Here is a 17,668-nt window from a genome sequence, read left to right on the forward strand (position 1 = left end):
AAGAAAGCACTGCAGAAGTACTTGATAAATGAGTGAATGTCCTAGCACTTAGCACAGCACACAGTACTCAGTAAATACTTGGTACTCAGTAATAATTGGCACTCAGTAAATGTTTGAATTGAACTGATAGGGAGCAATGAGTTGGTCGAATAGCTCTGTTCCATGAAGGATACTGTCCCAGGGGCAAGACAAATGCCTCTGAGGGCACATAAGCTGTCTCCATACCTCTTAGGATCTATTCTGATAATGCCCTCATTCCATAAGCACCTTGATGGTTCAATAACCATCTTTCACTTTTTCCTCTGCATTATTTCTGCTCCTTTCCTTCCACTTTTCCTTTATTTCTGTGGCTGCTTGTCTCCCCTCTACCATTTCCCCCTTTTGTCCACACACTCTTCTTTACATCCCCAAGTTCATTCATGTTCTTTCCTACTTCAGTCTTGGCTAAGCCACTCTTTGACATGCAAGCAGCCTGACAACACATGGAGGTCATTGTTTTATAATGATCTTGTGAGGCAGGCAGGGTAGGTAGTGTTCCTGTTGTGTAGGTGAGAAACCAAAAATTTTCCAAGGTCACATACCTGGTTAGTGGTAGGACCAGAACTAGAATCCATATCTGCCTGACTTTTCCTCTGGAGGGGAACCAGATGAGAGAGAGTGGGCATACAGCTCTGGAAGGGGGTGAACTTGAAGTAACCTCCTTCAACTAGCAGGGCTTTTGTTCTTGTTTTTGTTTAGATTACATTTCACTTTTATTAGAAGCAAGGTGAAGATTATACGTTCCTCTCTGAGGTTTAGAAACTAATTTTTAATTTGCCTTTGGACCCCGTACAAATTTGGACCAATGCTTTACAGTTACATTATAGGACTGTATATGAACTAACCATTGATTCAGAATAACAACTGCAGGGGGCACCTGGGTGGCTCAGTCGGTTCAACATCTGACTCTTGATTTCAGCTCAGCTTAAGATCTCATGGTCATGAACTTGAGCCCCAACTTCGTGAAATCAAGCCTCACGTGGGGCTCTGTGCTAGGCATGGAGCCTGTGTAAGATTCTGTGTCTCCTGTCCTCTCTGTCCCTTTGCCCCTACCCTGCTCATGCATGTGCTCTTTCTCTCTCTCTCTCTCTCTCTCTCTCTCGGAGGAAAAAAAGAGACAACAACAACTGCAGGATACTAGAATTTTGTTGCTTAAGAAGAAACCCAGGATGTAGACACACACACTTTAGAAAGATTTTCAGCATCGGGTTTTAAGATATAAGGTATCAGACCTCCGTTTAACTAGCAGATTCAGTTACACAGGGCATTATCATGGGCTAAAATTTGAGTTTGTATTTATTTCCCTTGTTTTGGTGTAAACTTTTAAGTAGGAGGAACCAGTTGTGAGGTTCTGTTGTTCTGTCACTCTTTTAATGTGGTGTTCAGTTGCTTTTCTTTCAATTTCTTATTAGCGTTAGCAGCAATCCTCGGAGCGGTGCCATTTCTGGGGACATACTGGGCGGCAATACCTGCCGTTCTAGACCTGTGGCTCACACAAGGCTTAGGGTGCAAAGCCATCTTACTGCTGGTTTTTCATCTCTTGCCAACATACTTTGTAGACACTGCCATCTACTCTGATATATCAGGGTAAGTACCCATAGAACTTCTCAAGTTGTTGGCGAATCCTATCCAGGGATTTATGTGACCTTTTTTTTAAGGAGAGTTGTTTGTTTTGTTTTGTTTTGTTTTTCTTTTGGGGATGGGAAAAGGGACACGTGGTAGGATTTTTCTGTGAAGTAGTCTTTCGTGATCCCACTGATAGAATCAAAATTTAATATAATTAATACCATTTTCAAGGTATGCTATTTTCTTATTACATAAGTATTTAAAATGTATGAGACCCTGGGTTAACACAAAATTATGTATAATCTTCTGTTTTAGTGACATTAATCTAGGAAAGAAATATTACTAGATGTACATAAATAGCTGTAAGTACAATAATGAATTAGTGGTTATTTTCAGAACTACTTTGCTCTTGGAGAAAAACATTATTAAATTGTATGTCTGAGGATCCATGTGCAACCAAATCTCATCAAGTTAATGTCTGATAAGCAGAGTTCTCTTAACTTAAGATATTATAGTATGGTTCTATGATGGATACAGGTTAAATTTAAGACAGAATCCAAACACTGACCGTATAATAAATAAATACCTGTTTTTATAGATTTTGGTACCTCTTTTCAAAATTGCACTAAGTAAATCAAGCCAATTCTCATTTAGTCATGTATCCATATTCTCATTGCTTGTTAGAATCTAGGATGTGACCACATGCTGAACTCTAATCAGCTACCCCAGTTCAGAATACGCGTACTGAAACTATCATAATAGGTAATATAGTAAATTTTCTGCAAGTAAAACTTACTGTCGCAGTAAGTGTTCATGGAAAGAGTGACCTTCAGTTAATTTGAAATTATATAGGGACAAATTGCCACCTTGTTTTCTCTCTAGTAAGTTAAAGCAGAAACAAATGGTATATAACTGAAGGCCTAGACTTCCCAAGCAAAAGGAAATCAACAACTGCATATGCCGCCGGCCTTAGTGGCACTTTTATGTCTAAAACTTGAAAGAGAAAATGAAAGACCAAAGGAGGACATCAGAGTATGGTTAACTAGTACTTAACAGTTGAAATTTAAACAGTAAGAGTAGTTATGTGATTTATGGTTAAATGATTTCATTTCTCTAAACTTTGCTATAAATTTTTTATTGAGGTTTCTAGCTAGAATTTAAAATTATGTGATTTTATCTTAATAATACCTTATTTAACCAGCATCATCAGGAAATAAAGATTTTGTGTAAATTGCTTTAGTTTTTAAATAAAGGAAGCCTTAATTTAAAAGCTTCCACACTTTTTTCTTTTTTAACTGTTAAGCATTTTTGAGAGAAAAAAGTTTTTGATGTATTATTTAGGGGAAAAGCTTACTTATGTAGCATATGTGGAATATTGCCCTAAAATTTTCCCCCTAATTTTTTTTGAATGAGGAAGATAGTTTATGAATATACTGTATTGGTTTTCTGAAGACTAGCTCACGTTAAATGTTATTTATTAAATTGTAACATAATTCAGAACAGAACATTATTCCAGAGTGTCAGCTATTTGCCCCTCAGTAAATTGTTCAAGTCATCTGTGTTTGAAAACTAGAAATAGAACATACCTTATTTCCAAGTCCTTCTTATGTCCGTGGTCATTTGTTACTGTTATCAGTATGCCGTGCTCCTGTGATCTGCCTTACTGTATACCACTTATGTAAGTGATACTGTGATAAGCTGGAAGGCAATTAGGACTCTCCTGTGAAATAGAATCTTGGGCTTTGTGACGGATAGTTTCCTCATGAGGCCTTTTAGCATTACCTGTGTTTAATAACTATTTTAGAAGGTTGCCCCAAGTCTAACTTACGCATATCATGGGTGCTGTTATATTATCTTATAAAAAGCATAATTATTTGAATTACACACTGCATTGTGCCCACTTAACTATCCTTGATGGAAGTTAACTTAACAAGTGACTTAGCAACAATTCCTCAGTCAACACTCACCTAGGCCAGGCAGCTGTGTGAGGGGTGTAGGATACCTGTTAACAGTCTGACTTAACTCCTTCCATTGTGGGACCTTAGAAAAAGGAAAACGTTGTACTTGTTACCTAGGTAAGAAACTGTTTGGCTCTCATTATTATTACAACCAATGTTTAGTTACCTGCACTGATGTACTCTAAATAAAACTGGTCATGCAATCGATGGCCTTATATGTTAGGAATGAACATTGTGTTAGAGATGTGTTTCAGATTGACTCCAAAGTTTGTGTGTAAAAAACCATGAGCTAACCTGTATGCTCTTTATTCCAGAGGTGGGCATCCTTACTTGACAGGCTTGGCAGTGGCTGGTGGGGCGTACTACTTAGGCCTGGAAGGAGCAATCATTGGGCCCATACTTCTCTGCATACTCGTGGTCGCTTCCAATATCTACAGTGCCATGCTAGTGAGTCCCACGAATTCAGTGCCCACGCCAAACCAGACCCCATGGCCTGCTCAGACTCAGCGGTGAGTTAAAGCAGAATGATCATGAATCGTGTGTGAAACTGAACTATCCTGTCTCTATAGTTTTTCACCCCAATAGTCTGTCAGCATATAGGTATTTCAGTGTGCATGCTCTGCTTAAGATTGTAGAAGACACTAAGGAAAGAGAGACCATTTGTTTGCAGACATTTGGGTTTCAGATACCAGGAAAACTTAAAAACAAAATTGGGACAGAATGGTTCATGTCATGAAAGACCAAAAATAGATTAAAAAAATTAACAAACCCACTTGGACATGGTGTACCCGATTAAAAGAGAGTCAGGAAATAGGACAACCAAATGCAGTGCTGTAATCAATGATAGGACTTTGGATTAGTGATGGAGAGAATCTATAAAGAACATTTCTGGAACAATTAGAGAAATCTGAATATGAGCTATATATTAAACAGTATTATTGTATCAGTGTTTAATTTCATAGGGATGATTAATGACACTCTGGTTGTATAGCAGAATATCCTCAAGGGGTGAGATGTCAAGATGTCTGCAACTTATTTTCAAATAGTTCAGCCAACACTAATAGTAACTAGAACAACATGTTAACAATTGGTGAATCTAGATGAAGGATATATGGTTGCTAATTGCACCAGTCTTTTGATTTTTCTTTAGGTTTACACTTTTTCAAATGAAAAAGTTGGAGGGGCCTCTGGATGGCTCAGTCAGTTAAGCATCTGACTCTTGGTTTCAGCTTAGGATCTCATGGTTCAGAAGATTGAACCCCACATTGGGCTGTGTGCTGAAGATGCAAAGCCTACTTGGGATTCTCTCTCTCTCTGCCCTTCCCCTGCTCTATTTCAAAATAAATAAATAAACATTCACATTAAAAAGTTGGGGGAGAAGTTTTTGAGTGCACCAGTATGGAGTAGTTATAACTTATTTTGCATGTACAGACAGACATTGAACTCATAATTGCTGTCTTCTGTCACCAACATACCTTAAGATAAATTATAATGTAATGTAAATTGTAATTTAAAATTTTCCCCTGATTGTGTCAAAATTTAAAAAAATTATTTTTAAAGTTTATTTTTATTTGAGAGCACAAGCCGGGGAGGGGCAGAGAGAGGGGGAGAGAAAGAATCTCAAGCAGGCTCCGTGCTGTCAGCACAGAGCCCTACACTGAGTCCTCATCTGACAAACTGAGATCACGACCTGAGCCAAGATCAAGAGTTGACAATTAGCCAACTGAGCCACCCAGGTGCAATTAAAAAACAAAACAAAACAAAAACCTTTTTATTCAGGCATGTCTTACATGAGCTGAGATGCACATCTTAAATATACAACTTGATGGGGTGATTTTTTTCATATACGTATACCCATATAAGCATGGGTATTAAGATATAGAATATTAAGATATAGAGTATTAAGATACAGAGTATTTACTCCAAAAGCCTTCCCCGTACACCCTCTCAGTCAGACCCCTTCTCTGCTTATAATCTGACCACTACACCCTCTCAGTCAGACCCCTTCTCTGCTTATAATCTGACCACTGTCACCTTAGATTGGCTTTGCCTGTTTTTGAACTTCATGTAAAAGGAGTCATGTCCTGAGTACTTGGGAGTCAGGCATCTTTTGCTCACCATTGTGTCTATGGCATCCACCCACATTGTTGCACGTCAAGGTCATTCTTTATTATTGCCACGTGGTATTCCAGTATACGAATAGACCACAATTTATTCACTGCAGTATTGATGGACATTTGCATAGCTTCCAGTTTCTATTTTGAACCTGTCTTGTAGTACGTGTGTCCTAATAGACATGTGTACTTCATTTGTGTATATACCAAGAAGAGGAAGGGTGAAGTGCACAGCTGGTTTAACTTTAGTGAATACTTGTTAAGCAGTTTTTCTTTGTGTATGTACCAGAAATCACATGTTAACAACCAAAAGGTAAGGTAAACTTTTAACAGTGCAAAAAAGTAAGAAGTCTCAGAATATAGGATTTTAACTTTTCAGAGACTATACTACATTGTCCTTCTTATTTTCAACTGGAAAATATTTTTTTCCTGCCATTAGGTGTTCTAGTGTAATCAAGGAGTCATTAACAAGTTGATTCTGAAAAAATATTTACTGAAACTATCTTTTTATTTAAAATTCTTTAGATACCTGGTTCTGCTCATTTTGTGTTGTGTTGTATGTTGTGAAGAAGACGTGGTCCTTTAACTCAGAACAGGTAGAATATAGTTTCTGAATTAGACCCAGTTGGTTAGAGGGCCATTTTAGCTAATGCAAGGCACCTACTTGATGGCAGGGAAAAAATCCATTTCCTTAAAAAGAATAAAAGGAGAGGCACTTACGCCGTTGTAACAAAAGCCATTTTGAAGGTGGTGACACTATGATACCCATTTCTGCCTTTGCCTCTTACAGGCAAGTATGTGGATACCTGAGAAACCAGTGGACAGTTGCTTGAAAGCAATAAAGAGCACATGATAACTGGAACCCTACTCCTTGGGTGTCCATACAAAAAACAGAGAGAACATTGGTTGATCAATATTTTGCTGTTATTTTATTTATTTATGTTTTTAAACGTGAGTAATTAAGTATATACAGTGTATACAGTGTAGTCTGGCTTTGGGAGTAGATTCCTGTGATTCATCACTTATATACAACACCTAGCGCTCATCCCAATGAGTGCCCTCCTCAATGCCCATCACCCATTTTCTCCACCCCCCACCCTTAGTTCTCTGTATGTAAGAGTCTCTTACAGTTTGCCTCCTCTCTGTTTGTAACTTATTTTTCTTTCCCTTCCCCTATGGTCTTCTGTTAAATTTGTCAAATTCCACATATGAGTGAAAACATAGGATGTGTGTCTTTCTCTGACTGACTTATTTCACTTAGCATAATACCCTCTAGTGAAGGGTGAATTCCAGTGAATTTCCCAGTGAAAATTCTTTTTCATTGCTGCGTAGTATTCCATTGTGTGTGTGCATCTGTGTGCATGTGCATGCACACACATATATACACACCGCATCTTAAAAAAATTTTTACTGTTTTTTTTTGAGAGACAAAGTGTCACATCTTTTTAAAACAATTTTTTTAATGTTTTTTTTCATTTTTGAGAGACAAAGCGTGAGTGGGAGAGGGGCAGAGAGAGAGGGAGACACAGAATCCGAAGTAGGCTCCAGGCTCTGAGCTGTCAGCACAGAACCCGATGTGGTACTCAAACCCATGAACCATGAGATCATGACCTGAGCCGAAGTCGGACGCTCAACTGACTGAGCCACCCAGGTGCCCCCACATCTTCTTTATTCATTCACCAGTTGATGGACATTTGGGCTTTGCTGTTATTTTAGAAAAACTTACAGTGATTCAAAGTTAGTAAAGCAGGAGTTGGTTTTTAAGGTGAAACAAAAGAAACTAATATAAATTCTTCCAGAGACAAATGACCTCTTTCCCCTTCTCCCTTTTGAAGGCAGAATGTTGTCACTTAGGTGAAGTGGGGGTTGAAAAATATAGCGTGAGGGCTTTTATAGTCTTCATCTTTTTTTTTTTTCCTTAGAAATTACGTATACGTGTAGCTGAAAAGGTCAAAAATTTCTACAAAGCTTGTTGCGAAAAATATCCTTTGCCTTTTCCCTTTCCCTTCTTCTCTGAGAAGAACCACTTTTTGACTTTTTTGATTTGATTTTTTTCTCCATATCTTGAAATAGAATCTTTATTTCTTGATAGTTTTTTTTCATGAATAGGCATTTTCTTTTTATTTCCCAGTTAGAAGGTGAAAAATTAGCTCTTTTACCACCACCCTCCCACTATTGAACCGTGATACTGGTTCGATCAGTATTTGGCCCTTAAATTATTATGACCGTAAATTATATTCCTGTTAGAACCTTCTTGTATTTTCTGTATTTCCTTACTTTATACAACTTTTTGCTTTTCTTTGCGTTATAAAGGTCCTGTTTTTTGTTGACTTTGTTTTCTGAGTACTCCTAACTAGCCTCAAGCTATGTGCTGGCTGTTTGCATCTCCTCGCTCAGGATATTAGTTGCAATGAGTATGCTACGAGCTTTTTCTTCCTGGTAAAGTCTCTGCTGGAGCCTTCTCATCTGCTCCAGTGGATGCCGGCTGCCCTTTTGCCTGCTCTTCAGCTATCAGCTGTCATTCCCTCCGTTCTCCCCTGTGTTGGAATGCTTACTTCCTGTATAATTTCCCATATCATTTTCTTTCCTGATTTATTTCCTTTTTGTTGGAGCACAGCCTCCTATAGATTTTTGGGAAAGAATGCATAGGAAATGAGTTTTGGTGATGATATAGGACTGGAAAGTTTTCTCTTAAGGCCGTACTTAATAGCTTGCCTCGGTTCAGAATTTTATGTTTGAAAATTTTTACCTTTAGACTTTCTGTCTATTTCTTCATTGTGTTCTGGCTTCCATGGTTGTTAAAAGTCTGAAGCCATTCTGATTCCTGGTTCTTTGTAATTTATTTGAAAACCGATAGGATGCTCTTATTTTATTTTACTTTTTTTTGTTGGTGTTCGGATTGGTGCTGGATGAGACCTTTAAAATTGGAAACTTATGTTCTGTAGTCCTAAAGTTTTTCTTGAATTATTTGATCTGTGATTTCCTTCTTGCCCTTTCAGAAACTTATTTTGATGTTGACTCTTATTCACTGGTCATCTCATTTTCTTATCTCTGCTGTTTTTCCATTTCTGATTCTTTGCTTCCATTTTCTGGGTGATTTCTTCAACTTTATCTTCCAATCCCTCCATAGAGATTTCCATTCTTATCACATTTTTTTTTTCAGACTGGTTTATTGAGGTGTTATTTACATAGGTAAAATCTACCTTTTTAGGATTCAGGTATTTATGTGTGTGTGTGTGTGTGTGTGTGTGTGTGTGTGTGTGAGATGCATAATAAATTACCACTAAGTTAGTGGCTTAAAACAACATACATTTATTATATTAAAGTTTTCATGGGTCGGGAGTCTGGGCACAGGGTGGCCGAATTGTCTGCTTCGGCTCTGACAGGGCTGCAGTCAAGGTGTCAGCTGGAGCTGGGGTTTCATCCCTGGGCTGGGTTTCAAGCTTGCTTCTTGTTGGCAGAGTTCATTTTCTTGCAGGTGTAGAACTGAGACTTGCAGCTATCCATAGGCAGTTTCCTAACATGGCTGTTTGCGTCTTCAAGTCCAACAGAAGAGCATTTTCCTGGCTTCTCTTTCTGACCACTAAGACTCCTTTTTATTTTTTAAAAATTTTTTTTTCAATGTTTGTTTATTTTTGAGACACAGAGAGACAGAGCATGAACCGGGGAGGGCCAGAGAGAGAGGGAGACACAGAATTGGAAGCAGGCTCCAGGCTCCGAGCTGTCAGCAGAGAGCCCGACGCAGGGCTCGAACTCACAGACCGTGAGATCATGACCTGAGCCGAAGTCAGACGCTTAACCGACTGAGCCACCCCGGTGCCCCTAAGACTCCTTTTTAAAGAGCTTGCCTGAATAGGTGTGGCCCACCCAGTATGCTCTGCTTTTGATTAATTTTTTTAATCCTTTTGTTATTTTTTAAGTTTATTTACTTATTTTTGAGAGAGAGAGAGAGAGCACAAGCAGGGGAGGGACAGAGAGAAGGAGAGACAGAATCCCAAGCATTTTCTGCCAGTGATAGGGGCAGTTGGTTGGCCAGGTGGAGGTAGGTGAGGATATTGGAGCAGTGGAGTCGTGCTGCTTTTTAAACAGACTTTAAGACAGTTCTGCTGTATTTAGCCCCACCTAACACCACTTCCAGAAGTTTACTTGGTATCACCAGTTCCTGAGTCTCATGAGAGATTTTATGGAATAAATCAAATAGTTTCCTGGCTTTTTCCACTACTGGTCTAGGATCAGCTTTTAGGGTATGCTGGGTCAGAGCAGTTGTCCCATCTGCTTTCCATCTTCTAAAAGTTTATTGCTCTTGGGGCACCTGGATGGCTCAGTCAAAGCTTCCTGACTCTTGCTTTTCAGCTCAGGTCATGATCTTCGGTTTATGGAATTGAATCCCTCATCGGGCTCTGTGCTGACAGCATGGAACCTGCTTGGGATTCTCTTTCTCTCTCTCTCTCCCTCTCAAAATAAATAAACAAACATTAAAAATAAATAAATATGCTTTAAAGGTTTATTGCTCTTACCTCTTATATTCTCTTAAAAATTTTTTTTCCAGATAAATTTATGCCTTAAAAAAATTACCATTACTGGCATTTTAATAGGGTTTTGAGAGGGCCTGAAGGAAACATGAGTTCCAAACCTCACCCTTCAGTGGGAAGTCTAAAGGAGACCTTAAACAGTAACAAACATCACCTCTGCTGACACTTGCTGGGATGAAGTTCTGTGGTAAAACTTTACGTGTGTGATTTTATTTAATCTGTCCAGTGTTCACATATGAGGTTAGGAGCTGTAGGTTTCCATGTTTTATAGATGAGGGAATCAAGGCTTAGAGAGGTTAGCTTGCCCCTAGTCACATAGCTAAAAAGCAGGTGAGCTGGTGCCTTTGAACCAATGATCTTTCTCTTCCTTCTTGAGCCATCCTCCACCCTTCCACCAGAACAAATGTTCCCCTGTTTCCTACCTCGGGAAATGCTATACTCCACTTCCATATGTCAGTTTGTGGTCATTCTTCCTGCTCCCCGTCTCCTCAGTCACCACCCTTACCAAGTCCTGTCTGCTTTCCCTCAGATCTCTTCTTCCTCTGTGTCTGAGGCCCTGAGAGAACGCCCGTATGGCAGCAGCTCAGACAGCTCGAGGAAACATGTCAGGATCAGATCATGTAGGGTCTTGCAGGCCACATCAGGGACTTTGATCTTCCTCCTAAAGCCAACGGGAGGCCATTTTTGTGGCCATGCCCCTGGTCTGAGCTGGGCGCAGCTGCTGCATTTCTCACCCGGACTGTGTGGTCATCGTGGTCTCTAACCAGTCTCCCAGCCTCCTCTCTCACGGTTCTCTAGTTCCTTCACACTGCAGCTCACTTGTTCTCTTCCAAACGCAAGCATATCTGATCACAATACTCACTTACCAAAAATGGCCTCCCGTTGGTTTTAGGAGGAAGATCAAAGTCCTTGACGTGGCTTGCAAGATCCTGCATGACCTGATCCTGACATGTTTGTTCTTGCTGTCTGAGCTGCTGCCACACTGGCGTTCTCTCAGGGCCTCAGACACAGCAGGCTTGCTGCGGTGTGATAGCAGAGGCTGGATGGTGACATTTCATTAGGCAGACATACCTTCTGTTTGCAGAGGCAGGCCATGGCAGCTGACGGTACCCATCTGCGAGACTGCTTCTTTGTACTCCCATCTGTCTTCAGACGGATCGACAACTATCCACCTAAGGAAGAACGAAGGGGGGAGGGCCCCCTTTCTTTGATCTTCAGTGTTGATAGTGGTGTTTGCAGTATGATGGGGGTGGATGTCACAGACACCGCACAGTGTAAGGCTCCCAACTATTTTGCCTTGATTCAGTAATTCGAGCACATCACCTCCTCTGTTCTCTGTCGACACTGGGTCTGTCTGGGAGGTGTGGGGGGAGGCAAAAACTCTCCTGCAGTCATGTGTCTTACAGTACTTCCTTGACTTTTAGACAGGATATTCAGATTTGCTTTGATATACTTATTTTACTCCTACCAAAAACTGAGCAGCAAAACCTGCAAGAAGGAAGTAGGAACATATCCCAGGGACTCCTCCAGGAATGCTGTTCTCTGTATTAAGGTTTTCCTTCCCTCTGTCACATCATGACAGTACGGAGTGCGACGCTGGAATGTGGTCCTTTAGGAACTCAACTTAATCTTTCACTAGCAGGAGTTATTAGTAGCCCATTGCTGTTTTTAGAAGCATTCTTTTAATCAGAGTGTGAATATCTTTCATAGTTTAATTTCCGAAGTTAAATCAAAAATGAGTGTCATGTTGTAAAAGAAATCATTTAGTAATTAAACTAAGGTTTAACGCGTCCAACTTTATAGAGCAAGAAGTTTTTTTTTTTTTCCTTGTCTTTGCAAAATGAGCTACGAAGGTGTTCTCCAAAAAGTATCACCACTGCCACAGACCTTTACGTTAACGTTCAGAATATCAGCTGGAGTGCCCCTCACTCCCTGTCATGCTAGTTTGGGCTGACGAGGAAAGAAAGAGAATTGAAGGAGGGAAGGGACGTACTTGGCTCGCGCTCTGTTCACTGGTGCCTCTTCTTTGCTTCTGTCACTTGAAAACATCCTGAATCCTCTCATTCCTCTGTATTTCCAGTGGTATCACCCAGTGCTGGGCTTACTCAGTAGCCTCTCCACTGGTCCCTGCACTCTCTGCTCTGTAGTGCAGCCTCTCTGGTTTTCCTTTCTTCTTCTTTTTTTTTTTTAATAATTTTTTTTATTTTTGAGAGAGAGAGAGAGAGTGCAAGCAGGGGAGGGGCAGAGAGACAGGGAGACACAGAATCCGAAGCAGGCTCCAGGCTCCAAGCTGTTAGCACAGAGCCTGACGGAAGGCTCGAACTCATGAGCTGCGAGATCATGACCTGAGGTGAAGTCGGACGCTTAGCCTCCTGAGCCACCCAGGTGCCCCGCCTCTCTGGTTTTTCTGAGGCATACATGTTATGTATGTCTACTGATAAAATTCCCACAGTAGCTTCCATGGCCTTCAAGATAGAGTGGGGACTTTAGGTTGGCCCATCAGACTTCCTTCCTGCCTTCTGTCTATATCTGTAGACTCTTCTCCCTCTCCGCTGCCATACTGAACTTGTTTTAGTTCTCTGAAGTCATTGTCATCTTTGCACATGTTTTCCCTCTTTGTAAAGAATACCACACCCTTTCCAGCCAAGCCCGGTACCGTGGCCTGTCCTCAGAGTACTCTTCTTCTGAGAAACATTGCCAGAACTCTCTGGGCTAGGTAAGATGTCCCTGCTTCATGGTCTCCTCACCCACAGCATCTTGTACTTATCTTCTTGGAACTTAACACACATTATATTTGTGTAGGTTTAATTAATTGTCTTTCCTAGTCGCCAGGAAACTTTCTCAAAGTAGGCACTATGTCTCATCTGTTTGCCACCCTTTTACCATTCTTAGCATGACGTCCGGCACATAGAAAATGCCCAGTGAACATTTGGTGAATTCATAGGTTAGTGAAACCAAGAACAGATCAGATAAAAAGATTTTTGCAATATCACCTTGAGGCTGATAAAGAAAGATGGAACACAGTGAAGCCCAGCCTTAGAGCTGTGTTCCAAATTAGTTGGAAAGGAAGGGATGTGCATAATAGTGATGACATGTGCTCTGTCACACGATTGTGTACCTGTGTGCTAAGTGAGGGTTTAGGAAATAGACACTCAGCTATGCCAGGCCAACTAAGTCAGTTAAAGCTTTTTATTTTTAAATGTCCAAAATTTATTCTGTATTTCTAGGAAGAAAGGAGTCAACAGCTCTTGAGATGTTAAATCAGAACAAGTTTAAACATTTACATAAAGGAATTTTTAAAAATCTCACTGAAACTTTGAGGGAGGAAGATTCAGAAACATTTTCAAGGAGCAAGGGATTGTAAATGAGAAATCACACCACACAGTCTCCATTGCCATTAAAGGACCTGTAAAATGTTAATAGCAGTCTCTGTCCCTCCAGGCACATGTCCTGTTCTGCATTTCTTGCTCTTATATGAGAAATCTCACCACTGTAGTTCTTTTTTCTTTTTTTTTTTTAAGTTTATTTATTTTGAGAGAAAGATTGCACAAGCAGGGGAGGGGCAGAGAGGGAGGGAGAGAGAGTATCCCAAGCAGGCTCTGTACTGTCAGCGCAGAGCCTGACTCAGGGCTCTGTCTCACGAACCTTGAGATCATGATCTGAGCGAAAAATCCAGAGTCAGACACTTAACTGAACTGAGCCACCCTGGCGCCCCCACCACTGTGGTTCTTAGCATAATGATCCTTATGGTTTGGAAAAGAATATTGTATTTAGATGATTGAGTAGGACTCTTCTAGAAATACTGTCAATGCAGTATTCTCCCTTTGTTTCTTCCTACTCTAGGAAGTTCAAGTTTAATGAACCCTGCTGATTAGTTAGCTCAACACCTCTCAATGAGGACCGAAATAAATCATTTCTGTGTTGCTAGATTAGAGAGTTTGTTTTCCGAGATGTACAGGTTTGTTGAATATCAGTGTTAGTTCTGTAGGCTTCTACCCCCTACCCTCACGCACACACTCCCCTACCATCACCACTCAAAACATCTAGAGAAGATAGAATGTTGAGTTAGAAAACTGTAGATAACTTTTCTCAGCTTGCTTCACTTTGTTTTCTTTTTTCTGGGTCCTTTTGGAGGCCTTCTTGGCCTGAGGGCTGAACTGAATAGTAGGTATAAATTTCAAGATTACAGCTAAGCTTACTTGTCAACAGAAAGCAGTCACCAGGCCAACCACACTCTTAATCTTATTTCATGCATCTTTGCCCTGAGGCAGAAATTTCCATTCACAATTTAGAGGAGTTGAACAGAGATTCAAATTTGCAGGTATCTTAGAAATGTGAAAAGATGTCACAGGATGAATTTAGAAACCTGTTTGTTGCATATTGGGAAATGCCTTTTAATATTGGCCAGTTTTGGGTTATTGGTTTTAAAGATTTTCCAGGGGTCCCTAAATTGAGTACTATTTATGAAATTCATGTCATCTGAGACAGCTTGTAGACAACTGTACGCAAATGTAGGAACACAAATTTAGGTGAGATTGTGAAAAATAGACACATAGTCAGCTAGGGGCAGTGGTTGGGGGGGTGAGCGGCGGGGGGGGGGGGGGGGCATGAGTTTTGCTCCCATCAGGAGATACTTGACAATGTATAGAGACATTTTGATTGTCACAAGTTCAGATAGAGGCAGCAATGGTGCTAAACATCTGAATAGTGCACAGAAATGTTGATGGTGCTGCTGTTGAGAAACCCCAATTTGATGTGCGGAGAGATAGTAACACATATAAAATCTGTGTGTATATAAATCTTTGTTTTGGGGGATTTCATTCAGAGTGTAAAAAATATTTAAGGAAACAAAATTCATTCCAATTTTTTGACCTGCCAGCATATATTTAACATTGTGAGTTTGGCCACGACACATGCAGACCCTTTCAAAGCCATAGCCTGGAAGCTTGTCCACTCCTCAGAGCTGTTCCTTTGGAAGCGGAGCTGTGCTAGTTAGGGGTGCGTGTTGGAGGGATGAGGGGTTAGGGCGCCCACCGGTGAGGCAGCCTGGAGATAACAGAGCATCCTTGAATGTAATCTCTCTTCTCTAAGATTCTACCTGTGCCCTCTTGATTCTGAAGTACTTCGTAGCTCGTGCTAGAGTGTTAGTCTTTACCTCTGCTCCACCCCGCTGGCCCTCCTCATTGTGTGAAAAGAACATTGAGAAAACAAAGGAATAAGGTAAAAGGGGTAAGAGAGGTGGCATGAATGTGGAACTGAAGCCGAAGTTCAGATTATTTGCTTTATGTATCTGCACCCAATGACAACTTCTTGTCATCTTTTGTTTCTACAACTGAATTGGTCTCTGAATTTTTTGGAATAGTTTCCTTACAGTCTACTTTGGGTCTATTTGTAATGAGAACATTGAATAATCTGTTTACAGTAACCAACACTTGGTTATAGGTATGAAAATAAAATGGGCTTTATTCGACGGATAAACTAAGACGGTTCAACATATTACAGTGATGTGGCTGCAAATTGGTATAACTTGGAGACTTGAGAATTGTTCTGAAAAATGTAAACATTTTAACGTAACTATTTTTCTGAGTTCCTAGTTGGTGATTATGTTGTAAAGGAGCAACATCACTTGTGCCTGAAAGGGTGATACGTGTGTGCTTTGTCTCTTTATCATTTAAGATAGATTTGACTGTATGTAAGCAGAAAAACAAAAAGCGAGAAACTCCACCGTCAACAGAACTCAAAATAACAGTGACTTAGAACTGTGAGCTAGAGGTTTATTTCTTAGGCAAAAGAAGCCAGAGGTAGGCATCCTGGGGCTCGTATGACTGTCCCACAAACATTTAGTCTTGAATCCTGTTCTGCCAGCCTTGGCATGAGTTCTTTTCGTGTGAGATGGGTTCTTGAGCACATCATTGATAAACTCTGACCTGGCTACTGCAGATACCGACCTGACTGGGTGACATCCTCCTAGCCTGGGCATGTAAACGATGGAGCAGAGGTGAGCTAGCTACAGCAGTCCTGAGGTCGGCACCTTGGATATGTAGCAGGCCACATCCAGCCAGACCAGATATTAGGAGTCTGGGGAAATCATCTTGGAAGGGAGACCATGGACCCAGCAACAAACTAGAGTTCTTGTTACCAAAAACAGAGATAACTAGCAGACTTTGAAGTAATACTCAGTGAAAGTCCTAGCAAAAAATAGTGACTATCTGACCTCGTCAGGGCTCTCCGGTTATAAAAATAAGATATTGTTCTATGGCAACTAACTACTGGTTGGATACTGTTTTGGTTTTGTTTTGTTTTTTCATGTATCTCTTTGGTTTTATCCCCCCCCCCCCCATCCCTTTTCCAAAAGCAGAACTAATCGTTCTCCTCTTTTCTCCTTTAGGACTTTTCATGATATTTCTGAGGATCTGAAATCTTCAGTAGACTGACATGGTTTCCCCCGCAGTGATTTCTGTAGGAGGCTCCGTCTTGATAGTGAGTTCAGCTCAGCTGTGGCCTTCTGTCCTTTCATCCGTGCCTAGCAAGCAGAGCCCGGAAAAGAAGCAGAACCCTCCTGGCCTTCCCTACAGAATGCCTGGACAAGAGAGAGCTCGCTGTGGGGTGCTTTCCATTTTAAAGCACGGCTTTAGAGCTCAGAATTGTGGTTTGCTCACTTAATTGTTGCTAGGATGGCTTGAAGAGTTTCGATTTATACACTGGTACCATGGCTTGAAGTTTCCCACTTTGGTTATCTATATTATTATAATATGTATTTATAAAGTTATTTCAAGAGCCCTAAACTACCTGCTGTTAAAAGTATTTACAGTGTAATTTTCTCCTGCTTTAAGGAATCTGTTCTTAAACTTTTCTATGGTCGTCACTTTTTAATGAAGAGGGTTTTCACTTTTTTTTTTTTTTTTAATTTTTTTTTTTTTTCAACATTTTTTATTTATTTTTAGGACAGAGAGAGACAGAGCATGAACGGGGGAGGGGCAGAGAGAGAGGGAGACACAGAATCGGAAACAGGCTCCAGGCTCCGAGCCATCAGCCCAGAGCCTGACGCGGGGCTCGAACTCACGGACCGCGAGATCGTGACCTGGCTGAAGTCAGACGCTTAACCGACTGCGCCACCCAGGCGCCCCAAGGGGGTTTTCACTTTTGAATTTGCAGTTTCTTGAGCAGGAAAAAGGAGTCGTCTTCCCTTCTTCCACCGTGTATGGTCCCTTTGTAAGAAAGAACAAATCTTAAGTGTAAGACGGGGTGGCTTATTTGAATGTCAGTTAGTTGTGTGTTACAGCCATAGGAGACACAGAAAGACTGTCTCTGCACCCCCACCCCCCCTTCTCTTCCTTCCATCCACCATTACACTATGACCAACTTTCTAAAACTTGGTTGACCACTTTGAAGTAAAATACTGATTAAGCTGCTATTAATGGTAACAGTATGACAGAATTCACGTTGTGGTTCAGTTTTT

The 17,668-nt window shown here is 40.7% G+C and overlaps 1 protein-coding gene across 4 annotated transcripts in view; it reads left to right on the forward strand.

The window, feature by feature from the left end:
- Positions 1-17,013, forward strand: part of TMEM245 (transmembrane protein 245) — a 98,225-nt gene extending 81,212 nt beyond the window's left edge. Inside the window, exons 15-17 of one of the 4 annotated variants that reach the window (XM_058694642.1) lie at positions 1,452-1,626; positions 3,878-4,072; positions 11,294-12,260. In XM_058694642.1, coding sequence (XP_058550625.1) covers positions 1,452-1,626; positions 3,878-4,072; positions 11,294-11,420 — 497 coding nt within the window. In that variant the 3' untranslated portion in view covers positions 11,421-12,260. Of the gene's footprint in view, positions 1-1,451; positions 1,627-3,877; positions 4,073-11,293; positions 12,261-16,597 lie in introns of those variants that run through there. The other 3 variants (XM_058694640.1, XM_058694638.1, XM_058694639.1) reach the window with 3 other exon arrangements.
- Positions 17,014-17,668: the final 655 nt, after the last annotated feature.

This window comes from Neofelis nebulosa, chromosome 12, assembly GCF_028018385.1.
Source record: "Neofelis nebulosa isolate mNeoNeb1 chromosome 12, mNeoNeb1.pri, whole genome shotgun sequence".
Classification (NCBI taxonomy): Eukaryota; Metazoa; Chordata; class Mammalia; order Carnivora; family Felidae; genus Neofelis; species Neofelis nebulosa.